Genomic DNA, 27,687 nt, shown 5'->3' with positions numbered 1-27,687 from the left:
GAACTGGGGAGCAGAAGGACCCCTCTTGGTGTGACTGAACTGTGGACTTTTTTCTTGGCAGTGTACAGCATTTGATTATCTGTTTATTTCATTTATATTCTACTTTTCAGGCACTTTAAAGTGGGTTACATTCAGGTATATCGTGCTGGCCCTACATAATACAATTCTTTACAAATGTGTCACATAGTTGCCAAATTTTCTAACTCTTGCTGCAGAATTAGCAATTGAACCTCTGCAGCAAATGGGGGGAATGCATTGGTTTAGAGCACAGAGCTCTGATAACTGGAGACTTTGGTTCCATTTCCTTTGTTGCCTTTAACTTAAGCAAGACATTTCACTGTTCTTGCGCTCAGCTATGGGATAGGGCTTGTAGCCATGAGAATTATTTTGTGTTTGGTATAAATCATTAAGTACTTCTTATTAAGTTTTATTAGTGTATAAGGTGTGAGATGGAAGGGTATGCAGTTTTGGTTGTTCATGCCATTAAAATGGAGGGTGGGTTAAATTGAAATATTTTGTACCATGTTCTTGCAGAGATGCCTATTGGAGAAATGATTCTAACTCCTTCCATGCTTCAAGAGGAAGAGAAGCTTGAGAGAGCTGGTCAAGAGGAAGAGCGGAAGATATTAGAAAAGGTAAATAGCTATGTTAATAGCTGTGATATGCTATTCTTTGCAACATGGTAAAAAAAATGGATTGTCTACATGAGTTTAATGTTGGAAAAACCATTCCCAAGTAAACTGTGTGGAAACAAAAGATGACAAAAGAATAAAGTGATATTATTTTACTGGAAATATGCTTGTTGGAATTAACTTTTTCTGGGAGCAGCTCAGGGCAAGAGAATGACATTTGCAAAAAATAGAAGTGAATCATAAATACATTACAGTGGTAGTATGAAAGAGGGGTGTATGTGCCATTTATGTGTTAGAGGCAGTAGGATTTTTTTCTGGTAGTGAATTTAAATAAAAAATGGTCTCAAGTTATGAGAGTTCTGAAATGAAGTTAAAATGATCAAACAAGTTCTAGGTTTCTGGATTGTTCTAAATTTACCTTTTTGTATTCTAATCATAAGGTCATTGATGTAGTGGTCTGTTTCAAAAAAATGATTCCCTACAGAGATGTTGCCTTGCTCTTCTTTGATGTGTAATTCTTTCTGTATACGTTTATTTTGACAAGTATTTCATGTGATTATAGTCGAACAGTGCAATTTTATTTCATCAATTCAAAGCACTTTGTTCCAAAAAATTTAGGCTCATCAAGATTTTGTTTTGCATACTTTTAGATAACTTTTTTTCAGTTGATAAACAGGCTGAATGCTTTATGGGGTGATGTTATCGAACGACACACTAGATAGAGCTGTCTTTCAAAGTAAAAAAACAAAACAAAACAATTTTTGCCCTACTGGGCATGTGCGGCGGTTCCCATGCAAAGGATAATTCCAGAAGACTCCTCAGTTCTTTTTCATCTGCGACAGAGCAAGGACGGTAGAGCACAGTTTGTTTTTTATTTATTTATTTAAAGATTTTCTATACTGGCATTCGCGATAAATATCGCATCATGTCGGTTTACAATTAACAAGTGGATAGGGAACAAGAGGCAAAAAATAACATAGATCTTAGTAATGATAATAATAATAATAGTAGTAAAAAACATATTAAACAAGAGAAGGCTAAGGAATGCAGTTACAATAAAACAAGGGAGTAATATAACTTGGATCATAGAAAAGAAGCAGGGGTTTAAATAGAGAGAACATTCATGCCAGTCAATGTGCTTATAGCATTGATGAGTTGCCCTTATGAGGTAGGGATATTAATTACCATGATTAAGGCAAAGATTTGAGCGACTAGATAATAATGGAATATGTTCAGTTTAGTTCGGGAAAGGCTTTCATGAATAGCCACGTTTTAAGTCTTTTCCTAAATGTAGGAAGGCAGGTTTCCTGTCGCAAATCTGGTGGGATGGAGTTCCACAGTGTTGGACCTGCAGTGGAGAAAGCCCTGTCTCTGGCGGTTATGTGTTTCATGGATTTGGAGTGTGGGACTTGTAGGGTTTCTCTATAGGACTCTCTTATTGGTCTTTTGGACGTGAATTTTTTGAGAGGAATTTGAAGGTTGAGCTGAGAGTATTGATGTGTAGCTTTGTAAATAGTGGTTATGGACTTATATATGATTCTGTAGTGAATTGGCAGCCGGTGCAGGTCTTTGAGGATTGGTGATATGTGGTCTCTTCTCCGTGTGTTAGTTAATATTCTCGCAGCCGTGTTTTGGACCATCTGAAGGGGTTTGGTGTGAGATGATGGAAGACCTAATAGCAAAGAGTTGCAGTAATCTAGTTTAGCAAATATTATTGATTGTAGAATAGTTCTGTAGTCCTGAAAATGGAAGAGTGGTCTTATTCTTTTTAAGACTTGGAGTTTATAGAAGCAGTCCTTAGTAGTTTGATTTATGAATGCTTTTAGGTTTAACCTGTTATCTACGATAGCTCCCAAGTTTCTTACTTGTGGAGATTGTAGATTGGGTGGAGGATTTGAGTCGATGTTGCTGTTTTCAGATGAAATTAGGAGGAGTTCGCTTTTTGAAGAGTTTAGTATTAGATTAAGGTTTGAGAGGAGTCCATCGATTTTTTTGAAGACAAGTTTCCCAGAATTCTAGAGTTTTGGTGTAGGATTCTTTGACGGGGATGACTATCTGGACGTCATCTGCATACAGAAAGTGTTTAAGGTTTAAGTTAATTAGCAGTTGGCAAAGAGGGAGCAGGTAGATTTTAAAGAGCGTTGGTGAAAGGGAGGAGCCCTGTGGAACTCCCGTAGATGAAGAGTAGTGTTGAGATTCTTTGTTGTGAATTTTGACTTTGTATTTTCTGTTCCCTAAGAACGATTTGAACCATGATAGTGCTGTTCCTGTTATTCCGATGTTTGCTAATTGAATTAGAAGGGTGGAGTGGTTAACCGTATCAAAGGCAGCTGAGAGGTCCAGGAGGATCAGTAAATAAGTGTGACCTTTATCCAGGCCCATGATGAGGTAGTCGGTCAGGGAGATTAGCAGTGATTCAGTACTTAAAGCTTTTCTGAAGCCATATTGAGATGGGAACAGAATTTTATGTTCTTCGAGGTAGTCTGTGAGTCTGGCGTTAACTAATTTTTCCATTACCTTAGCTATGAAAGGGAGATTGGATATAGGACGGAAATTGGTAGGATCATTAGGATTTAAGTTGGGTTTTTTTAAGAGCGGTTTGATGGATGCAATTTTCAGGTCGTCCGGGTAGATTCCTTGTGCTAGGGAACAGTTAATAATGTCAGTCAGAGCATTGGAGATTTATTTATTTATTTATTTAACATTTTTCTATACCGACCTTCAAGGTTGAATACCATATCAGGTCGGTTTACATCGAACAGGGGTAGATCAGTATAACGTAACATAACATAAGGAGCAAATTTTGTGGTAAGAGACAAGAGCAGAGAAGCAAAAAGTTACATAATAACAAGGACCTTGAACTTGGAAGCTGGTTCAGCTGGAAAAAGAGAAGCCTTAAGAAGGTATTAAATTAAGTACATTGTGATATAGCTAATACCAGATTGTGTCTGGTATTAGCAGGAGAAGTTTGGATGGGATGTGGTCTAAAGGGTGAGATGAAGGTTTCATTTTCTTCAGTGTAGAGAGTATCTCAGAAGTAGAGATACTTTTTAAATATGTATATAACATTGTAAACCACTATGAACTACTGGACAAAGGGATATATTAAACTTTTAAAATATCTCTGATTCAGCTCCTCAAAAAAAAAAATGCTTTTGCAATCCTCACAGCAGCACTTTTCAGTACCTTTCATGGCTCAAAGAAAACCACCCATTTCCTAGTGTGTAAACGGATGGACTCAGGTTTATGCTCCCATGCCAGCAGATGGAGACTGAGCAAGCTGATGTCATAGTATATATAGCCCTGCAAGTGACCCCAGCCTACCAGTATTCTCTGTCTCCAGCAGATGGTGGATGTGCATCTCCCTATGGGGATTGCTTTGAACTATTCAGAAGGAGAAATTTGAAATTCTAAATTCAGGAAAAGAAAGTCCCGCTCTCCTGCAGTGATGCCTAATGGTCCCTTCCTCAGTTGAGAATTCCTGAGGTGATTTCCGTGGTCCCTCAGGGGTGTACCTTGGTCTGGTAGCTGGGTTTCCTGGCATTGACTTAGCTGCTAGTTCAGCTGAAAGGCAGCAGGTACAGGAGGTTGAACGCGGCGGTGACGGCAGATGCCCTCTTCTTCCCCCCCCCCCCCCCCCCGCAGCCAGAGACTATCTGTGTACTCCGCCGGTAAGCGCTGAGCTCAGATAAGGTTTAAAAAAAAAAAAAAGAGTTTTAATCTGAGACAGAGGGGTTTCAAGACATCCTCCGATCTCTGTTCTCTGCGTGCCATACCAACGTTTGTTCCTGCTTCCGTTGGGGTTGGGGAACTGGGCAGCCGGGCAGGTTGAGTGGCTCTATGTGGGCTAGGCCCTGCACTTAGGCTTTGTTCTTACACGCCGCATGGTAGGCCATGGCGGCCTTTTTTGCACACTTTTGTGCATGTGCTACTGCTCTCTATAGGCCGTCTGTGTGCGCAGTGTGTCGGCTCTGCGCATGTGTTGTGCACTCAGTTTTTGGGCACGCTTTTTACACACACAAACATTTACACGCTTAACTTGGTGCTAAGGTTGTCCGTGCACCTTATTGCACCGTCTTCTCGGCACTTATTTTTTGTGCGCGTTTCTTTTTGAGTGCGAGCCATTCCGATGTACGCTTACTGCTGCGATGGTGCTGGTAAGCAAGAAGCATAAGCATCTTCCTAATTGTGTTGCCTGTCATATTAGGGCTTCTCAGCCTGATCTGGCTTCTAATCTGTGTCAGTTTTTAAATGTCTAACGCAAATGTGGGCCAAGATTGTGTGATAGCATCTGGGGGAACCTCATATGAATGCCTTCAATAGGCTGATAATGCCTTGCGGGCTAATACAACTTCAACCCCCACAGTCGTGGATGTTGAATGTGTTATAATCATTGGTACCCCCAGAGCGTGTGATGCTTTTGTAATTTATCAAGCTATCACGACACTGCAATGTTTCGAAAATTAATCCTTCATCAGGGAATCACTTTCAAGCATGATGTCGGTACACAGATCTCGGCACTGTCTTGAGAACTTAGTTTATGATGGTCACTACTACGTCTCAATGAGGAATCTGTGCACGGTGTGCGGTCAAAGTCTGCATCATCCTGCTGTTTTAGCATTGACACCAATGCTATGATTATAACACATTCAACATCCACGGCTGTGGGGTTGAAATTGTATTAGCCCGCAAGGCATTAGCCTATTGAAGGCATTCATATGAGGTTCCCCCAGATGCTATCACACAATCTTGGTCCACATTTGCGTTAGACTCATTTAAAAATTGGTTATTTTCTCAGTGTCTAACATTTCTTGGATTTTTCATTTGTGTTTCTAATCTGTGTCAGCATTGTTCAAATACTCAGGGGGAGTTGTCTTCCTTAGATTTTGCTAAGCCTGGCGCTTCCCATTTGGATGATGGGTTGGTCACGGCTTTGACTGGAGAGACGCCAGATTTTGGTTCTCCCTTGACTGGCTCCTCTGCTGGCAAGGGCAGTTCTCTGGGACCAGCTCCAGTTCCTTTTGGGCTTGGTCTGGACCTGGCTGCTTTTTTTTTTTGGTTGAATTTTTTCAAGGCTTACAAGCCTTTCTTCAGGCTCAGTCCTCTGCTTCCCCAATTTGTGTCCAGTCTGACCCTCAGCCAGTGGCTCCTCACTCTTCCAGTCCTATGCTTAAGCGCCAGGGCTTGCCTCTGCTCCCTGTAGGTGTTCCCGACAGGAACCCGGATGGCACTGATAAGGTTGCTCCTGATTCCCTGGAAAATGGGGAAATTCCTCCAGGGCTGGAACCATATTGAACCATGTTGCAGTTCTTTTATAGAGATGAGCTGCTAGCCCTGATTTCCGAGACCTTGAAACAGCTGTGTGTTCCTAGTTTGGATGCTATGTCTGAGCCGAAGAAGAATCCCATTTTGGTTTCCTTACGTAAAGCCCCTTGTTTTTTTCCCTGTGATGGATGCCATTCAGGAATTGATTGATCTGGAACGGGACACCCCAGAGGCAAATGTTAAAGGGGGGCAGACGTTGTAAGGCCTGTACCCCTTGGATCCGGCTGTGAGAAAGCTTTTGCATTTTCCCAAAGTGGATGCACTGTTATGTGCTGTTTCTAAGCAGACAACTATTCCGGAGAGGGAAGAGCGGCCTTGAAGGATGTACATGATACAAGGATTGAGGCTATCCTTAAGCAAACCTTTGAGGCGATGGTGATGAATTTACAGGTTGCCTTCTGTTGCACCCTAATGGCGAGATCTTGTCTGCTTCTCTCTCAGGAGGTTGATGAGTCTGGAGGGAATTCCAAAGCTGTTATGAAACCTGCTGCCACCTTTTTAGCAGATGCAGGCTGTGATTTAGTCTGGACCTCGGCTAGCGGAGTGGCTTCAGTGATAGCGGCCAGATGGTCAACTCTGGTTTATAAAATTGGTCGGCTGACGCAGCCTCCAAAGCCAGTTTTACCAGGATGCTATTGTTTGGGAGCGAGTTGGAGAAACTAGCCAGTAAGTGGGGCGAGTCTTCGGTTCCTCAGTTGCTGGAGCATAAGAAGCAATTAAAGCGCCCCTTTGGTATGAGGGGTCATCTCTGGGGTTCCAGGCATTTTGGTCCCTACAGAGGGATGACCTTTTAGCGGACTCTGCCTTTCGGTAGGTCTCAGTCCTTTCGTCCTTGACAGCCCCAGAGAGGAGCGGGCTCTGGTGGAGGATCTTCCTCAGCTGTCCAATGAAGGTTTTCTGACCCACCTTCCGGAACAGGAAATAGGGGGGACTTCTCTGTCTCTCTCGTCCTCTCCAGGTTAGTTGAGAGACCCCCCCCCCCCATGTTCAGCAGCGCAGGCCAGCCTCTGCAGGGACAAGGAGAAGAGATTAACAACTCACGGTGCCTTACAAAAATGCCATACTTCAAGGCCGCACATAGCATCGAACGACGAGCGGTGCATCAGACATGGTTCAAGTGCTGACAACTCATGAAATATCGCATATGGCACAGGGGTAGCTGAAGACAGTGCACAGAATGCCTAGGAGAGAGTGTGGGAACTATGCATCAACATTGAGCAAGGTGCACTCAACACCAGACACGATGCAAGGAGCGCATGGTACTTTTAAAGCGAAGCACGATTCTATCAAAGCGTCAAAGGCGCATAATGAATCAAATAAGACGCAAATGCTGGCAAATACGCAGCACTTCCAGCAGCTAAAGCAGATGCAGACATCTTCTAGATCAGAATTTCATCCCTTTTCAGTTGAGACTAGTCACAAGATTTCATTCAGTGCCGGAATTGCCATTATCATATATTGAATCATCCAAAAGGAAGGTGCAGAAGGCCCTTGAGCCTTTCATGCCACACAAAAGAGAAAGGCAACATTGCCAAAAAAAGGACCAGCCTGTTCCTTCCCCTCTTGTACCTCCATCTGATGAATTCTCACATCATTCCTCAGAAGACTCATACGAGGAAGACCGTCCATAATTTAAGGACCTCACATCCCTTAGAAACGAACAGCATGATATACTGGCTGCAGTTGTTTCGCCTCCAAGAATACTGAAAGAGCCCAACAAACAATGTATGGGATATCTAATTTTTCTACCGCCTAATTTATGGCAGCAAGATCTGCAGCTCCAGACCCCTCAACCAATATGTTCCATCTTATCTATACCGCCTATAATGATGCAGCAAGGTAATACATTGTAACAATGGAAACTTTCCCTCATTCTCCCCATCGCAAATCCCAACAAGCACTAGATCAGATTATAAATATTGTTTGGAATTTCTTTACGTCTTTTTATTTCTGCAAGTTCAACCCTTGATATTTTCACCAGTATACCTCATCCATCCTATAGATACAGAGCTGGTTATGCTGGGGGGCACCTCCATTGACAGCATCAGAGTCAGAGAGGAATGGAGAGGAACCCCCTTCTCCTCTCTTGACTTCAAAAGACTCTTCTCCACCATATTCTCCAAGATCATACCAACCTCCATGCAGCAACAGTCATCGGCTTGACCCCGTGGAAGGTAGAGGAATAAGCAAAAGCAGTTACCATAAAGAATATTTTTGAAGGAATTACCGCCACAGCATTTCACGCCAGTGGGGGGAAGAATCTATCACTTCAAAGACCTCTGGGCCAAAATAACAGATGGACAGGCCCTGATAATAGTTCAAAATGGATATCATGTCAGTTTCAAACGCCAGCCACAAACACCTCATCTGGTGTCATTTCCACCAAATTATCCTCAAATCCCATTGTTACAGAAAGAGGTACAAATGCTTCTTCAACAGAATGTCATCAGGGAACTAACCCGCTCAGAATACAGATAGGGATATTATTCAAAATTCTTCCTCATAGCCAAAAAATTGGGTGGTCTGCGACCCATTTGGATCTCATCTCTCAACAGAGAGAGATGAGATGGGAGAAATTCAGAGAGAGATGAGATGGGAGAAATTCAGAGAGAGATGAGATGGGAGAAATTCAGAGAGAGATGAGATGGGAGAAATTCAAAATGACATTCTCTGGGAGCAGTCTTGTCATTTATTCAACCACAAGATTGGATGTGTTCCCTAGATCTCAAGGATGCATATGCATATATCCCTATCCACCCATCTTGGTGTTACCTCTTCTTCACAGTGGGAGAGAATCACTATCAGTACAAGGTACTCTTTTGGGCTGTTGTCAGCCCTGCGAGTCTTCACCAAATGCCTAGCTGTGGCAGTAGCTCATCTACGTCATTCAGGGAAAAGGATTTTTCCCTGTCTGGATGACTGATTAATAATGGCCCCGATGAAAACTACTTTGGTCTCATGCAGAGTCTACCATTTGTTGCTAGACTCTAGGCTTTGTAATAAAATTACAAAAAAATCAAATTTGATCCCAACCCTATCTATCCAATTCATTGGAGCCCAAATAAACTCCATACAGTACAAGGCATTTCTACCCAAAAACAGAGCAATCAGTCTGAGACATCTGACTAACAAAATATTAGTCCATATATGTCAGCACATCAAATACTGATGTTGGGTTACATAGTTGCAGCTATACATGTAGTCCCCTTAACCAGACAACACATGAGACATCTATAGTGGGGCCTACAGATGCAATGGAATCAGTTTCTGTAGCCTCTATTGTCCTGGATAAAAGTTACCAACTTTATGAAAAAAGATGTCAATTGGTGGCTAATTCCTCAGGTACTGGAAACCATAGCCCTGCTTCAGCCTTGTCCCCATCAAGAACAAGAATATAATAATTCACACAGACAACCAAGTAGCAATGTTTTCATAAACAAGCAAGGAGGAACAGGTTCTTGGACCCTTTGCCAACAAACTCTGAAGATATGGTAATGGGCCAAATTTAACCTAGCGATTCTGCAGGCATTCTGCCTGCCAGGAATTACAAATACAGAGGCAGACACTCAGCAGAATAGTCTACCTCCACGAGTGGTCCCTATCGGACACTGTAATAAACACTTTTTCAGGAATGGGGACAATCATGGATAGACCTTTTCGCAACAGAGAAAAATAGGAAAGTGAACAGTTTTTGCTTAGTTCATCCAGGTCTATACAGAGAGGCCCCAGATGCCTTTCTTATCTCTTGGTCACGGGGGCTTCTTTATGCCTTTTCCCCCATACCTCTCATAGCCAAGCCAATACAGAAATGCATGAGAGATTGAGACAGACTAATACTAATTGCTCCAAAGTGGCCGAGTTAACCATGGTATCCATATCTCATACAACTATCAGAATTCTCTTCTCGAAGTTTGGGTAACAGTCCATTCTTGCTGACTCAGGAAAAGGGATTGCTCTTCCATCCCCTTCAATTGTCACCCAATCTAACAGCATGGATATTGAACGCTCAATAATAGAGCATTTGCATCTGCAGAAAGACATAGAGGACATTATACTGTCTGCTAGAAAGCCATCCACAAGTTGTAACTATGCATCAAAATGGATTTATTCTACCTGGTGTAAGGACAAACCTATTGACCCTTTCACATGTCAATCCCAACAGCTACTAAACTACCTCTATCTTACCAAAAAAGGTCTTGCTACTTCATCAGTTCGAGTTCTTCTGAGCATGATAGCAGCTTATCATCAGGAGGGTAACCCAATATCACTACACCCCCTTGTTTCTAAATTCATGAAGGGCTTGCGAGTCCACCCTCCGGTATGAAAAACACATAAGAAAAGAACATAAGAAAATGCCATACTGGGTCAGACCAAGGGTCCATCAAGCCCAGCATCCTGGGCATCTGATACCTTGGGACCTGAACATTGTTGTCATCGCATTGATGAATCCTCCCTTTGAGCTTTTAGATTCAGCTGAGTTGTAATTTTGTTTGCTTACTACAATAATAATAAAAAGAAAAAGATTTCAAATAAAGTATTTAGCTTGTAAAGTAGCCTTCCTGGTAGCGATCGCTTTGGCTAGAAGAGTGAGTGAATTGCAAGTATTTGTTTACTATTCACCAAATCTGCTATTTTTCCATGACAACGAACTCATCCTAAATTCTTACCAAGGTGATATCGGCGTTTTACTTGAACAAATCTGTCACGCTTCCTACTTTCTTTCTGAAACCTCACTCAGACCCTGCCAGCTTCATAACCTGGACTGTAAACGGGTATTAGCCCACTATCAGCATAGAATAGAAAATCCAGCCAGCTATTCGTCTCATACAAGACCAATAGGTTAGGAACAGCAGTTGCAAAACTAACTCTTTCCAATTGCATAACCTCATGCATACAATATTGCTACAGGTCCCAGTCTATACCGTTGCAATACTCCGTACGAGCACACCAGGTAACTGCTATAGCAGCATCATTTAGCACATTTACACAACATACCAATAGAAGAAGTCCGCAAAGTAGTTACTGGTCTTCTATTTATACCTTCATGTCCCATGCCTAGATTATTTAGCCGTGAAGATAGTTCGCTACGAAGAGCAATTTTACATAAATTCTCATCCAGATGATTGCTGTCCACAGAGGAGTTTGGGTTGTCTTAAAAAAAAAATCACTGGTTTCTATAAATGGCCTCATTTATTTTTAACAACCCTTAGCCTGGGACTCCCCATGGCTAATTCAGCCTGCTTTTTGACGGAAAAAAGCAAGTTTACTTATCATAAATGGTGTTTTCCGTGGATAGCAGGATGAATTAGACGTGCGTTCCCACTCTCATCTCTGGATAGCTTCTCATACATCTAGACGTTCATCTCTGCTTGGGAAAGAACTGAGGAATCTTCTGGAACTATCCTTCACATGGGAACCACTGCACATGCCCATTGGGGAAAAGTTTTGTAATGTTGAGAGAGTTCCACCTAGTGTGCCTGTTATGCTCAGGCTTGTGGACACTTGGGCCGACGGGAGGATGGTATACCTTAGGAGGAAGATCTGTAGGTTCTCCTGTCGGGTGGCGAGGCAGGAAAGAAGATGCGACCAGCTGACCCTCGGCACTCGAGACTGAGGCTACTGTGGAGGCAGACGAAGAGTCGTGGCGTCAAGGAAAGGAACTGGCTCTTAAGCGGACCTTTGAGAGGTCAAGGAGTTGAGAGTTCGGTGCAAGGGCTAACTGGAGCTTCACCCCTGGAAGCCCGTGGTCCCCCCGGGAGGAGCCCGTAGGGACCCGGGCCGCTGGGACTTAAGTGGGCCCTTGGAGACGATGGGTCCAGAAGAAGTCCGAGGTCAAGTACCAGAGGGTCGTCGCTTACCAGTCCGAGGTTTTACACTGAGGGATCACCGCTTGCCAGTCCGAAGTCATACACCAGGAACACCAAGACAAGACAGGAACAAGGATCCAAAGTACATGAATTCACCAAGGCAAGCAGACCTGACTACGTGGGACGTTGCCAAGTCGAAGAATGGGCAGAAGAAGCTTCCCTTTATACTTCCTCTACTCTGGCCCATTAGAGACAGCTGTGAGTAGTTAAGGGGCCTGGCCCCTTTAAATCTGTGGAGGAGGCACGGCCTCGCGCCTAAAGATGGCGGCCATCTTGGATTTCTTCCGCGGAGTAAAGCCTGCAGAACGCTGCGAGGGAGGAGCGGGGACGGCTCCCTACCTGGTGGCCAGACCGGGGACCTGCACGGGGGCGATGGGCACCGGCCCAGGGGACTGACTAGGAGCTGCCGCGGCGGGTCGCCGTGGCGGGTGAGGTAGGGGGCCACGCCCGTGGCCATCCACGGGTGCAGAACACAACAGTGCCCCCCTCTTTAGGGTGCCTCCCCGGAGGCCTGGGCTTAGACGGATGGTCTCTGAAATTGCTCAAGCAAGCCCCGGTCTAAGATGTTGGCCAACGGCTCCCAGGTGTTTTCTTCGGGGCCGAACCCCTCCCACGCTAACAGGTACTCTCCTTTCTTCCTATGCTTTCTCACGTCCAAGACCTCTCGGACTTGATAGGTGAGGTCATCTTTGGAGGCAATAGGTTGGGGAGTCGGGGGCGTGCTGGAAGGCCATGATAACACCAGAGGCTTCAAGAGGGAAACATGGAACATGTTGTGTATCTTGAGGGAAGGCAGGAGGCGAAGCTGATATGAAACGGCAGCAACTTGTCGAACAATGGGGAATGGCCCAATAAATCGCGGAGCCAGTCGTGCTGATGGCAGCTTCAGGCGGATGAACTGTGTGCTCAGCCATACCTTTTGGCCCGGCCTGAGGGGCGGATATGGTCGTCTTCGCTGATCTGCATACCTTTTCGCCGCCTGACTGGCTTTGATCAGAGCAAGCCATGTGGAGACCACAGGCGGTGTAGCTCGTCTGCAGAGAGTTGGGCTACCGGGAACGTGACTGGAATGGGAACTGGCAGCGGCGGGCGTGGCTGCTTCCGATATACTATCTGAAATGGCGAGGATCCAGTAGCCGTGGAGAGATGCATATTGAGTGCAAATTCCGCCCAGGGTAGCAGGCTAGCCCAGTCATTCTGTTTCTCATTGACGTAAATACTGAAGAACTGCTTTAAAGTTTGGTTCGTTCTCTCTGCAAGACCATTGGTCTGTGGGTGATAAGCAGACGTATAGTCCAAAATAACATCGAACATTTGGCAGAGGGCTCTTCAAAACCTGGCAGTAAATTGAGGCCCTCGATCCGAAAGGATACTTCTTGGTAGGCCATGTAGTCTGAAGATTTTAGTAGTAGTCTGAAGATTTTTATTTTGAAGTTTCACACTATATAGCCCTTGTTTTTATATTACTCCTCAGCATATTCCTATTGTACCAAATGTTCACTGTTGCCTCATTGTCTTTGTATCCGCCTCACAGCGATTGTTCAGTTTATATGTAAACCGGTGTGATATGTATCCTATACATGAACATCGGTATATAAAAGTTATAAATAAATAAATAAGATGTGCTGGACAAACAGCTGGGTCAGCTGTGGTGCGGACGGCAATCCTGGGAGTGGCACGGTGTGCCATTTTACTAAACCGGTCGACGACCACCCATATGACCGTGTTGCCACTGGATAATGGCAGATCGACAACGAAATCGGTCGCCAACTGGGTCCATGGTTCCGAGGGTGCAGGTAAGGGCTGAAGCAAGCCTGGGATCGAACTGGGGATCCTCTTATGGCGAGCACATGACTGGCAGGACTCAACGTAAGCCCGGACATCTTTGTTGACCTTTGGCCACCTTTAGTATCGGCGCAGGGTCTGTAACGTCCGGGATTGTCCTGGATGGCTGGAGCAACGAGAGTCGTGAGCCCACGCCAGGACTTGTTTCCGCAGGTGCGGCGGAACCAGAGTTTTCCCAGGGGAAATGGTCGTGATGGCGGCCAGTAGGACCCGTGATGGCTCGATGAGAAACTGAGGGTCATCAGGGTTCTCGGTGGTCTCGAAGACTTGTGACAAGGCATCCGTCTTGAGATTCTTCCCGGCAGGGCAATAGCGCAGGACAAAGTTAAAACGAGTAAAAAAAATAGCGCCCAACGTGCCTGTCTAGGATTGAGTCGCTGCGCCCGGTGCAGGTACTCAAGGTTTTTATGGTCGGTATAGACTGTAAACTGGTGTTGTGCCCCCTCTAGCCAAGGGCGCCATTCTTCTAAGGCTACCTTTATAGCCAAGAGTTCCTTGTCGCCTATGCTGGGACTTAGGCGGACCTTTGAGAGGTCAAGGAGTCGAGAGTTCGGTGCAAGGGACCCGGGCCGCTGGGACTTAAGTGGGCGCTTGGAGACGATGGTCCAGAAGAAGTCCGAGGTCAAGTGCCAGAGGGTCGTCGCTTACCAGTCCGAGGTTTTACACAGAGGGATCGCCACTTGCCAGTCTGAAGTCACACACCAGGAATCACCGCTAGCCGATCCGAAGTCACACACCAGGAACAAGGATCCAAAGTACACGAACTCACCAAGACAAGCAGACCTGACTACGTGGGATGTTGCCAAGTTGAAGAATGGGCAGAGGAAGCTTCCCTTTATGCTTCCTCTACTCTGGCCCATTAGAGACAGCTGTGAGTAGTTAAGGGGCCTGGCCCCTTTAGATCTGTGGAGGAGGCGCGGCCTCGCGCCTAAAGATGGTGGCGGCCATCTTAAATTTCCTCCGCGGAGGAAAGCCTGCAGAACGCCGCGAGGGAGGAGCGGGGACGACTGCCCACTCGGTGGCCAGACCGGGGACCTGCACCGGGGTGATGGGGACCAACTAGGAGCTGCCGCGGCGGGTCGCCACCATGGGTGAGGTAGGGGGCCGGATCACAACAGTGCCATTCGATGACATCACCCCATGAAGCATCCTGCTATCTATGGAAAAGACCAATTATGGTAAGCAACTTGCTTTTGTAATGAGGTTATAAAAATGCTTTCCTTCTGATAGCTCTCCCATGCAGTCCGTTGTGGAAGCAATGCTGTTCTGTGGACCTGTGAGCAACTACTTCCGTGTCAGCTAAACTTTTAATTTGCAGTGATTTCTGTGGGAGGTGTTTTACAGATCTGAACAGTTTTTGGCAGTTCTATCAGATTTTTCTTAGATCTTGGCTTGACTTAAACAGTTCCATTTCCATTTCTTAAGTGTTTCTGACAGTTGATTTTGCTAGCTGGAAGCATTTGGAGATTTTTTTTTTTTTAATATAGACTTCCCCTGCTTTGTAAGAGTGAATTAACTTCATTTTCTACTCCTGAGGGAATTCTGTGCAACACAGAATTTGCACAGAATTTCAATATTTTGTGCAGAATTAGGTGAGACCCGGCAGGCAGTGAGGGGGAGCCCATGCCACTTGAGGATGGAAGAGAGAAAGCAGGCCATGAGCAGAGCCCATCCTGCTTGGGGCTGAGGAACTAAGAGACCCAGCAAACTGCGAGTGGAGCCCATGCTGCTCGTGGCTGAGGAAGGAAGAGGCCCAGCAGGCTGTGAATTGTGCCCATCCCATCCGCAGCCAAGGATGGAAGAGGCCTGGTGGACCATGAGAGGAGCCCATTCAGCTTATGGCAGAAAATGCAAGCGGAACCCATTTTGCTCTTGGCCAAGGAATGAAGAGACCTGGTGGACTGCGAGTAGATTCCATCCTGCTTACAGCCGAAGATTATGCCCAGAGGCGGAGAGAAGCCCAGAATCGCTGCAGGCCAAGCCCATCGTGCTTGCAGTAGAATGAGAGTTGACCCTACCTAAGATAGACAAGAAGTTTGTGTGTGTATATGTGTGAGAGAGAGAGAGGGATCCTGTGTGAGAGACTGTGTGAGTAAAAGATTTTGAGCCTGTGTGAAAGGAATTGTATGTGTGAGAGCATGCCTGTTTTTGAGGGAGAGAGAGGGAGCCTGGTGTTTGAGAGAGAGAGCCTGTGTGAGGAGGTGTATGTGCGTGCATGAGCAAGAGGGAGCCTGTATGCAGGGGTGATTGTGTGTGTGTGTGTGTGAGAGATAGGGAACCCTGTGGGGGGGTGTGTGGGTGTGCACCAATGAGAGAGGAGGCTCCTTGAGAGTGTGTGTGTGTGCAAGAGAGGGAGCCTGTGTGAGGGTGTGTGTGTTTGAGAGTGGTACGGAGGGAGCCTGTGTGAGAGACTGAGAGGGAGCGGAGGACTGGGAAGTGGAGAGAGTGGAAGGGAGTTGAACCTGGACGGAGTGGGGATCAGAGGAGTTGGGGACTGAGAAGGCAGAGTGAAAGGTGTCTGGCCAGGGGAACAGGGAGAGAGAATGGAAGGGACATTCTTATAGTTTACTTCTAGGGGAGTTCTGTTCAAAATATTTAAAACGCTGCATCTTCGAGTAAAAACTTTTCTATATTACATTTTACGTTTACTCACTGTTATGTATATTTTGTTATTCTGACTAATATAAAGTATGTAGAATTTTGCAGAATTTTAAGATTTTGTGTGCAGAATTCCCCCAGGAGTAATTTTCAGTTTCTTAGCATCCAGTCACATGAATCCAGAACAAGTGGGTGTATGCTCCCCTACTAGCAGATGGAGACTGAGTAAACTGACATCACAGTATATAACCACCTGACATCAGCCTGCCAGTATTCTACGTCTCCAGCAGATGGTGGGTGTGCATCTCCACACTGAGGATTGCTTCAATTTGAGAAAAGGAAAAAATAATTTTCCCTGTTCTCCTGCAGTGATACCAAAAGGTCCTCCCCCAGTTGAGAATTCCTGAGGTGATTTCCATGGTTCTTCAGAGTTGTGCCTTGGTCCAGTGGCTGGTTTTTCAGCCGGCGTGGTCTTAGCTGCTTAAGCAGCTGAAAGGCAGCAGGTGCAGGAAGCAGAGCGTGGCGGTGATGGCGAATACCCTTCCCCCCCCCCCCCCCCCCCCCCCCCCCATGCAGCTGGAGACAGTCTCTATGCTCAGCTAGGTAAGGCTGAGCTCCAATAAGTGTTTAAAAAAAAAAAAAAATTTGTTGGAGAGACAGTGAAGGAGAGTTCTGCTAGGGCTTCCTCCTGGTTTCCATGCGCGGTGCGCCGTTCTGACGTTCTTCCCGCTGTGTGGTAGATTGCGTTATGTGGGCAGCCTATCGTGTTGAACAGCCTCCGTTGGCTAGGCCCTGCTGTGAGGTTTCTTGGTTGCGCGCCATGAGGTAGACCTCAGCGGCTTTTTGCGCACTTCTTAGGCTACCCTCTACCGGATTGTTTTGGTGTGTGCGTCTAGCTGTGCTTCCAGTTGTCTGTCCAGTTTTTTCTGGGTGCCTAGTTGGGCTTTGTTGTGTGTCCCGGCTCACGCTTCCTTGTGCATCCAAGTTAAGTGTTTTTTTTTGTGTCTGTCCTTTTGGCAATGCTTATTCTATGGGTGATTAGGTATGGGCCGCCCAAGTGTCGGATGCCTAGAATTTTTGGATGTTTAAACAATAACAAAAAACCCCCCAGCTAGATGTATGCCTCCAGCTCTGCAGCTCAGGGCCCCGTCTGCCATAATGGCACTTATTCCTAAGAAGCCTAAGCACTTTTCCTTTTGCACTGCCTGTCATATTAGGGCATCTCAGCAAGGAGTGCCCTCTAATTTGTGCCAGTGCTGTTTGGAGGCTCAGGGAGTTTTATCCTCTGATTTCACTAAGCATGGTTCTTTCCAGCCAGCTGGAGTGCCTGATCTTGGGTCTCCCCTAACTGACTCCTCAGCAGGAGGTGATAGTTCAGTGAGTGCCCTCCAGGTGACTCCTGGTTTGGATACTTAAACCCCCCCCCCAAAAAAAAAAAACATGCCATACTGGATCAGACCAAGGGTCCATCAAGCCCAGCATCCTGTTTCCAACAGTGGCCAATCCAGGCCATAAGAACCTGGCAAGTACCCAAAAACTAAGTCTATTCCATGTTACAGTTGCTAGTAATAGCGGTGGTTATTATCTAAGTCAACTTAATAGCAGGTAATGGACTTCTCCTCCAAGAACTTATCCAATCCTTTTTTAAACACAGCTATACTAACTGCACTAACCACATCCTCTGGCAGCAAATTCCAGAGTTTAATTGTGCGTTGAGTGAAAAAGAACTTTCTCCGATTAGTTTTAAATGTGCCACATGCTAACTTCATGGAGTGCCCCCTAGTCTTTCTATTATCCGAAAGAGTAAAAAACCAATTCACATCTACCCGTTCTAGACCTCTCATGATTTTAAACACCTCTATCATAACCCCCCTCAGCCTTCTCTTCTCCAAGCTGAAGTCCTAACCTCTTTAGTCTTTCCTCATAGGGGAGCTGTTCCATTCCTCTTATCATTTTGGTAGCCCTTCTCTGTACCTTCTCCATCGCAATTATCTTTTTTGAGGTGCAGCGACCAGAATTGTACACGGTATTCAAGGTGCAGTCTCACCATGGAGCAATACAGAGGCAATATGATATTTTCCGTTTTATTCACCATTCCCTTTCTAATAATTCCCAACATTCTGTTTGCTTTTTTGACTGCCGCAGCACACTGAACTGACGATTTCAATGTGTTATCCACTATGACGCCTAGATCTCTTTCTTGGGTAGTAGCACCTAATATGGAACCTAACATTGTGTAACTATAGCAAAGGTTTTTTTTCCCTACATTTTCCTGGGTAGAATTTTTTCCAAGGGTTGCAATCCCTTTTTCAGGCGCAGACCTCAACCCGGTCCACTACTCCTAGAATAGAGGAGCTGGTAGGGACCTTGTCTGGACCTTTTCTTAAGTAAAGGAGTGGTCCTAGAGTGATAGCGGATCCTCCCGATAGGGAACCAGATGGCAAGGGTGATGACTCCGTTTCCTGCTTCTCTGGAGGATGATAAATTCCTCTAGGTCTAGAACCATATAGAACTCTGCTACGGTTCTTTCTAGAAATGAATTGCCACCTCTGATCTCCCAGACTTTGGACATGCTTGCGGTCCCTGGGACAGATTCCGTGTCTGAGCTGAAGAGAAATCCCATTTTGGTGTCCTTCCATAAAGCCTGTACCCTCTGTATCCAGTGGTAAGAGGGCGCTTATGTTTCTGAAAGTATATGTACTTGTGTGGGCAGTCTCCAAGTGGACCACTATTCGTGTGAAAGGAGGAGCAGCCTTGCAGGATGCTCATGATAGAAAGATTGAGACTATCCTTAAGCAGGCATTTGAAGCAGTGGCAATGTCCTTGCAGATCGCTTCTTGTTGTTCTCTTGAGGCTCACTCTTGTTTGCTTCTCTCCCAGGAAGTTGATGACTCGGGGGTGAATTCCAGGGCAGTTATGAAACCGGCCATGGCCTTCTTGGCTGATTTGGGCTGTGATTTGGTCCGCACCTCCACCAGAGGGATGGCTTCAATAGTAGTGGCCGGGCACCAGTTATGGTTGAGAAATTGGTCGGCCGATGCAACCTCCAAGGCTAACCTCACCTTTATTTGGGAGCAAGTTGGAGAAACTGGCCAGTAAGTGGGGCGAATCTCCAGTTCGTTTTCCAGAGGATAAACAGATGCAGCGCCCCTTTAACAAGAGTGGTCGTGCTAGAGGATCCAGGCGTTTTCGACCCTATAGAGGAGCGACCATTTAGAGAACTCAGCTTTTTGATAGGTCTCAGTCCTTTCGTCTCAGACAGCCTAGATGAGGCACAGGCTCAAGTACTGGAACCTTCTGCACCTCCCAATGAAGGTTTGCCGACCCACCCTTAGGAACAGGAGCTAGGGGGATGCCTCTCTCTTTGGTCAGAGGTGGGTCGGAATCACATTGGATCAGTGGGTCCTGGAAGTGATGTGAGACGAATATGCAATGGAATTTTGCAGTGTTCCTTGGAATATATTCATGGAGTCTCCATGCAGAAGAAGCAGGAGAGTACATTGTCAAGGCTCCTCGGTTTGAGGGCTGTGGTCCCAGTGTCCATAATGAAAGAAAATACAGGGCGATATTCCATTTATTTCATTGTGCCAAAGGAGGAGGGCTCCTTTCGTCCCATCCTGGTGTTAAAGGTGTCAACCATCATCTGCAGTGAACTATTTCCGCATGGAAACATTGTGCTCTGTGATACTGGCTGTGCAGTTGGGGGAGTTGCTGACCTCCCTGGATCTGTCAGAAATGTACTTTAACATTCACATCTGACCGGAACATCAGTGCTTTCTCGGGTTTGCAGTGCTGTGGTGCCATTTGGTTTGGCCACCACTCCCATAATTTTCTCCAAGGTAATGGTAGTAGTTGCTGCAGACTTGTGAAGGACTGGAATCCTAATACTCCTGTATTTGGATGACTGGCTGCTCCGAGCCAAGTTGCTGAAAAAGAGCCGCTTGGTGACTCACAAGGTGATTTCCTGTTGCAGGAACTTGGCTGGTTGGTTTCAACACCAAGCAGGGCAAAGTGTTCTTGCTGACTGTTCAGCTTCAGAAGTTGATAGCCCTACTCCATCTGTTGATGAACACTCTGCACCTGACTGTATGATCTTACCTGTAGGTACTTGGCTTGATGGTGGCACCCTAGAAGTGATACAGTGGACAAGGGCGCATATGCGTCGTCTTCAGCGCTCCCTTGGGGCAACTCCACTATTCACATTTCTCCATTGAGAAAGTTGACCATTTAGCCCTACTCTGCTTTCTGTCCTTTAACCATTTTCTGAAAAGTGTATCATGAGGGCCTTTATCAAATGCTTTCTGGAAATTCAGATACACTATGTAAGTGGCTCACCTTTTATCCACATATTTATTTATGCCTTCAAAAAATGCATTGACACAAGACTTTGTGGATTTGCTTTGTACTGTTAAATTATGACTATCTATATGTTCATTAATTTTGTTCTTTGATAGATTCTATCATTTGGCCTGGCATTGACATCAGGCTTACAAGCCTGTAGTTTCCTCGATCACTCCCGGAACGCTATAAAAAATTAATATTGTAGGCAATCCTCCAATCTTCACGTCCCATAGACTATTTTAATGATAGTGTACAAATTACTAATAGTAGGTCTGCAGTTTCATTTTTTGGTTCTTTCAGTACTCTGGGATGTATACCATCTGGCCCTGGTGATTTGCCACTCTTTAGTTTGTCATTTGCCCTATTACATCTTTCAGGTTCACTGAGATTTCAGTTCTTATTAATTGGCACCTTTAAATATCATTTCTGGCATGAGTATCTTCCTCCGTAAAGATTAAAGAAAATAATTAATTTAGTCTCTCCGCTATGGCCTTGTCTTCCGTAACTCCTCCTTTTACCCTTGGTCATCTAATAGTCCAACTTACTCTCACAGGCTTTTTGCTTCATATGTGTCAAGGCTGTGGCGTGGTTGACGTAGCCTAGTAGGCGAACCCAGGAGGTCCATGCCGACAGCTGGCAGAAATGCCCTTGCTGGGTCAGGGGCAGAAACTTCACCTTTACTAATCCCATTCCCCTCGGGTTGAGCCGGCAGGCCTTAGGAGAATGTCCCTCAAGGAGTATGTCGGAGAGAGTCTGGATATAGATAGTGGTCAGGGCTGGCAGTGAGCAGAGAATATTTGGGTTCAGACCAGTGGTTGAGGCAGGCAGCAAGAAGACTGTGTCTGGGTCCAGGCCAAGGGGCAGAGCAGGCAGAAACCAGAGAGATGTCAGTATCCAAGGCAGGGGTCAGAACCGGGAAGTCAGACCGAAACAGACAAGACAGGGGAGGCAAGGGCAAGGCTGGGCTGGACAAACAGACAGGATGAAGGTGGGCAGGATGGGCAAGGTATGCAGAGGACCAGGGTGGACATAGGCAAGAGAACAAGGGCAACAACAGACAAGGAACAAGACAGATAAGGCTCAAGGAGCCATGCTGGGCCCCTGAGCTACAATGCTGTTCTTCCAAGGGAGGGCTACTACCCCTCATAATAGCCACAGTCTAGGACAGCGGCTTCTGACAGCTGAGGGTTTGGAAACGAGGTTCTCTTTTCATTGGATGTCTCTCAGTGGCAGACAGCTTGCTTTTCTTTTTCCTCTCTCGCCCAAGCACTATTGCTGATATTAATAGCAATCTCTCTGATGGCTTAAGAAAAATAATGTGCAAGCTGTGCCATGGGTTTATTTGCCTTCTCTGCAAGCAAACTGCTGAAGAAATAGGTGTATCATGGCGCAGGATGGCAGAGTGAGTGATTCATCCGTGTTTTCTAATGTTCAGAACTACAGCGAAAGCTCTACCAATGCAACCATCCCAAACCCCCCCTCCCCCCCCAAAACTTGCCGAAATTACCTGGTGGTCCAGCTGGGTTCCCAGGAGCGATCTCCCACTCTCGGGCCGTCGGCTGCCAGTAATCAAAATGGCGCCGATGGCCCTTTGCCCTTACCGTGTGACTATTGGTGCCATTGGCTGGAATGGGTCCCGGGTGCGATCTCCCGCTCTCGGGCCATCGGCTGCCAGTAATCAAAATGGCACTGATGGCCCTTTGCCCTTATTGTGTGACAGGGGCTATCGGTGCCATTGGTAGGAATGACCATGTGACAGAGGCCGGCCAATGGCACCGATAGCCCCTGTCACACAGTAAGGGCAAAGGGCCATGGGTGCCATTTTGATTACTGGCAGCCGACGGCCCGAGAGCGGGAGATCGCTTCCGGGACCCCCGCTGGACCACCAGGGAATTTTGGCAAGTTTTGGGGGACCGGGAGGGTGGGGGGTTGCAATTAAGTAAATTTGAAGGGGTGGGTTTGGGGTTTTTTTTGTTTTTTTAACACAACCCAGTTATAACTAATAAAATTTGAAGGGTTGGGGCGGGTCTCAGGTATTGTTTCGGGGGGGGGGCAGCCGAAATAACATCGGCCCGAACCTCGGGAAAACGAAATTTCCCACAGCAGCCCGATATAAGTCTTTGGGGGGGGGGGGGGCGGGCAAGTCTTGGGGTGCAACCGCGCGTCCACCTATAACTGGGGCTTATTTTTGAAGTAGGGCTTATATTTCAAGCCCACTCCAAAAATCTTGAAATCTCAAGCTAGGGCTTATTTTCAAGGTAGAATTTATTTTCAGGGAAACACGGTATGTACTAATATGACATTTATCCAGTCGATGCTGGAGTAATTGAAATCACCCATTTCTTCTAGGACAAGCAGGATGGTAGTCCTCATATATGGGTGACATTGGATGGAGCCCGGCACGGAAAACATATGTCAGTTTCTTGAGCTTTGACTGAGCATGCTTCTATTCCATGCCTCTATGTGGGTTCCCTCGTCAGTCTTTTTTTTTTTTTTTCTGCAGAGCTTTTGCCTTGCAGTAGAGTGAGCTCGTGGCTTTTCTTTAGAAATTGCCTTAAACTTTTTTCACTTTCCTTCGAAGTTTTGTGTGAATTCATTGAACGTGGGTCCCTCTCAGTTCCCTCTAGTTTTCCCAGTCAAGTTTTTCAGTGGTTCGGTAAGTCTTATTTCACTTTGGTTTCTCCCCCCCATGGTGCTACTTCTGTGCCTGCTGGCGTCGACTGCTGCCATCACTATCTCTCTATTTTTTCCCTTTTCTTTCATCTGGTTTCTGTCATTGCCACCAGTGTCCAAGGACCATGTCCATCGCGGACACCCACGAGGTGTGTCCTTTGCCTGATGGCATCACACAACGTCCAGGGGTGCCACACATGTGCCCAGATGACACCCAAGAGACGTCTTGTTTGACTTGACAACATGGAGAAGATCTTTGGGTCGAGGAAGTCCGAGGCATAGACATTAGAATCAGTGGCATTTGCACCAATGGACCTGAGAGCCACATATGGACACTAAGCTGTCTACATTGGTTCCATTGGTTTCATCAACACTGTCTGCAGATAGGGGAGCTGGGGACTGGCCCTTGTCTGTCTTTTCCAAGTTGAGGATGTCGGGTTTGTTGTCATTGACCTCAGCACTGGGGAAAAGACCAGGACGAGCACCAAGTGAAGCCATGGAAGTATCAGCAACTACCCAAAGTCCCATCTCAGCCCATCGCCTCGATTGGATTTGATAGGAGCCCTGCTAGCCACAGCTCAGGCAAAGGCCTTCCTGCCGCGGTCCAGGGCAGTCACATAGCAGCGATGATTCAACAAAGCCAGTAGGTTTCAGCTCGGCACATGTTGAGGCTTTTTGGCCACGTGGCTGCAACAGTCCATGTTACTCCCTTGGTATGCTTACACATGCGCAGAGCCCAATGGACCCTGAGGTTGCAGTGGTGCCAAGCCAAGCAGAACCTCTGGGCTCACATCTGAGTCACATTACTTCTCCGGGACTGTTATTCCTGGTGGCGAGCTCTCTTGATTTTGGAACGGGGAATATCTTTCCAAAATTATCCTACTCAAATTGTCCTAACCACGGATGCATCCTCCTTGCAGTGGGGATCTCATGTAGAGGGCCTCCCCACCTAGGGCTTATGGTCCACCCAGGAAGCATGGTGTCAAATCAATTTCCTGGAGCTCCAGGTGATTAGGTACACATTGTGGACTTTCAGAGATTGGCTGTCCATCAAAATTGTCCTAATATAGACAACCAAGTTGCTATGTGGTATGTCAACAAGCAGGGAGGTACAGGGTCGTACCTCCTGTGTCCGGAAGCGGTTTAGATCTGGTCCTGGGCCCTGTCTCACGGGATGGTACTCAGGGTCATGTATATGGCTGGAATGGAGAGTGTGATGGCAGACAGTCATGCCTTCAGACCCCATAAGTGGTTTCTGGACTAGGGGGTAATGAATCGAATATTCCATCTCTGGGGAAGCCTGGATGTGGACTTATTAGTGTACCCCTGCAACAGGAAGGTGACTCAGTTCTGTTCCCTGTACAGCCTCTGATGCCTTTGTTTGACATTGGGGTAGGTGTTTTCTGTATGTGTATCCTCAGATTCCTCTAGTCGAAGACTCTGTTGAAGCTTCACGGGAACAGAGGGACTACAGTCCTCATAGCTCCTCATTGGCTGAGACAGGTTTGATTTACACTCCTTCAGGAATTGTCAGTTCATAAACCGATCGGTCTGGGGGGGCTTCCCTAGATCTCATCACACAAAATCAGGGCAGGCTGCTGCATCCCAACCTCCAGGCCTTGTCACTTGCAGCCTAGATGTTGAGAGATTAATCATGCAGCCGCTCAATCTTCGAGATGTGTCTCGAGTCCTGGTGGCTTCCAGAAAGTCTCCTATTAGAAAGTCCTATAGATTGCAGTGGAGGAAGTTTTCTGTGTGAGGGCCCTAGATCAGTTTTCCTGCCGCATGCAAAAACTGCTTGACTACCTTCTACGCGTATCTGGGGTTGGCTTGAAAAACAACTCTGTCAGAGTTCATCTCAGTGCAATTGGTGCATACTACCAAGGTGTAGACGGTACACCCATCTCCATACAGTTGATAGTTGTATGGAGATATACGGGGCCTGCTTCAATTGAAGCCTCCCCTAGGACCTCTCGCTGTGTCTTGGGACCTCATACTGGTGTTGGCTCAGCTGATGAAAGCTTCTGTAACCTGAAGTATCTGACCATCTTGGTGGTGGTCTCCTCAGTGCTCAGGATCAGTGAGCTCTAGGCTTTAGTGACTTATCCACCTTATACTAAGTTTTACGTGACAGGGTGGTCTTGCGTACGAACCCTACGTTCCTGTCTAAGGTGGCGACAGATTTCCATCTTAACCAGTCAATCGTCCTGCCAACATTCTATCTCAGGCCCCATTCGCACCAAGGCGAATAAGCCATCAGTTTGGATTGCAAGAGAGCTTTAGTCGTCTTTCTGGAGCAGACAGAAGCCCATAGACAGTCCACCCAATGTTTCATTTCCTTTGATAGGAATAGATTGAGAGTTGCCGTTGCCAAACAGACAAAAATCCAGTTGGCTAGCAGACTGCATCTCCTCCTGTTCTGCCCAGGGGACTGTATTTTGGGGGTCATTGCAAGGCTCATTCTGTCGGAGCCAAAGCAACATTGGCCCACTTATGAGAAATTCCTGTGGATTGCGACGTGGAGTTATTTCCACACATTCGCATCTCACTTCTGTCTGGATAAGGATGGCTGATGTGACAGTAGGTTTGGCAAGTCTATCCTTTGGAATCTTTGAGGTGTAGAACCCAGCTGTCCCTGCCTAGGGCCCATTGTTCGGGTTCAGGCTGTCTCTCCCTCTGTTTCCAGCAGCACTGTGGTTGTTGTGCTCATTGGCACTTGGTTGGTGCTCATTGGTACTCTTTTTGTGTTGAGGAGCAGCCTGTAACTATGGATTCACCCATGTGTGAGGACTACCATCCCGCTTGTCCTAAGAAAAAGCAGAGTTGCTTACCTGGAGCAGGTGATCTTCTAGGACAGCAGGATGTTAGTCCTCATAAAACCTGCTGCTACCCTGCTGAGTTGGGTTTCTCCTATTTTTTGTTTAATTTTATTCGTAATTCTGCTATGAGACTGTAGAGGGACCCTGTGTGGGCATGTGGAATAGGGCATGCTGGGCATGCTCAGTATGCTCAATCAAAGTTCCAGAAACTTTGATATGTTTTCAGTGCCAGGCTCCATCCGATGATGTCACCCATGTGTGAGGACTAACATCCTGATGTCCTAGGAAAACACCTGTTACAGGTAAGGAACTCCTGCTTTATTCTGTGCTGCTAATTTTATTATCTTCATTTTGGCCATATGGATGGTAATACACTCCCAATACTATTTTATCCCCTTTTCTCATGGAATTTGTAGCCATAAAGATTCTACAGTGCATTTTGTTTCCTGCAGAATTTGTATCCAGTTTGACTCAATTCCCTCTTTAATATGTAGTGCCTCACCTTCATTAATTTGATCCATCCTATTATTGTGATATAATTTGTACCCAGATTTCATGGTGTCTCTATTGGTTATCCTCCTTCCACCAGGTCTTTGGGATGCCAATTATATCTATTTCTTTATTCAGTGCTATACATTCTAACTCTACCTTCTTATTTTTTTTAGACATTTTTAAATTTGTATACAGACATTTCAAATGTTTTTTGTTGAATTAACAACCTATTTATTTATTTATTTATTTATTTATTTATTTATTTAGAGTCTTTTATATACCGAAGTATAACATATTGCCTTCACTCTGGTTTACATTATAAACAACTTAGTACATATAACACTTCCGTATGCTAACATATTGACAAGTTTACAAAAAAACTAGATACATTTCGGCCTCAGTTAAAAGATTATGAACAGGTATATAAGAATATAACGTAAGTCTGTTATCAAATGTGACTCTGGAAGGTTGGTAGAGCATGAAATATAATATAGATGTCTACTTTACACCGAAAGAGAGTTAATGGAACTTTTAAAGGTGAAATGAGTTAGATAGGTGGGCTAGTTAATAAGGGGATGGGAAGGATTAGTGGGATAAATAGGTCATATCAGGAGAGAGTAAAATAAAAGAAGTTAAGAGGGGAGGTAGATCTGGACATGAGAGAATTAGTTTAACCAATACCATCTGTGAAAGTTTGTCTAAATAACCAGGTTTTGAGTTCTTTTTTGAAAGATTTGCAGTCATTGATAGAGCTTAGGTAGTCTGGTAAAGAGTTCCATGCTTTTGGTCCTGCGATTGAGAAGGCTCTATTTCTGGTGTTGGATAGTTTAGCAGAGGGTAGGGAGGGTATGACTAGTTTGAGTTTATTGGTATTTCTTGTCGAGCGAGGTGTTTTTGTGAAGTTGGATCATGTGGTAGAGGGCATTGTTGTCTGCTTTGTGTATTTCGTTGTGAAGTAAGGTTAGAGACTTATATATGATCCTTTGTTCGATCGGCAACCAGTGAAGACTCCTCAGTACCGGAGCGATGTGATCAAATTTCTTTTTGCCAGTGAGAACTCTGGCTGCCGCATTTTGTAACAATTGAAGTGGTTTT

The 27,687-nt window shown here is 45.8% G+C and overlaps 1 protein-coding gene across 2 annotated transcripts in view; it reads left to right on the top strand.

Annotated features, from left to right (window-relative positions):
• Positions 1–27,687, top strand: part of HELLS (helicase, lymphoid specific) — a 330,133-nt gene that overhangs the window by 62,354 nt on the left and 240,092 nt on the right. For both annotated transcript variants that reach the window (XM_029609169.1, XM_029609168.1), the window contains exon 2: positions 535–635. In XM_029609169.1, coding sequence (XP_029465029.1) covers positions 537–635 — 99 coding nt within the window. In that variant the 5' untranslated portion in view covers positions 535–536. The remainder of the gene's footprint in view (positions 1–534; positions 636–27,687) is intronic.

This window comes from Rhinatrema bivittatum, chromosome 7, assembly GCF_901001135.1.
Source record: "Rhinatrema bivittatum chromosome 7, aRhiBiv1.1, whole genome shotgun sequence".
Taxonomy (NCBI): domain Eukaryota; kingdom Metazoa; phylum Chordata; class Amphibia; order Gymnophiona; family Rhinatrematidae; genus Rhinatrema; species Rhinatrema bivittatum.
The sequence above is the reverse complement of the archived record's forward strand: the minus strand, read 5'-3'. Positions and strand labels throughout refer to the sequence as shown.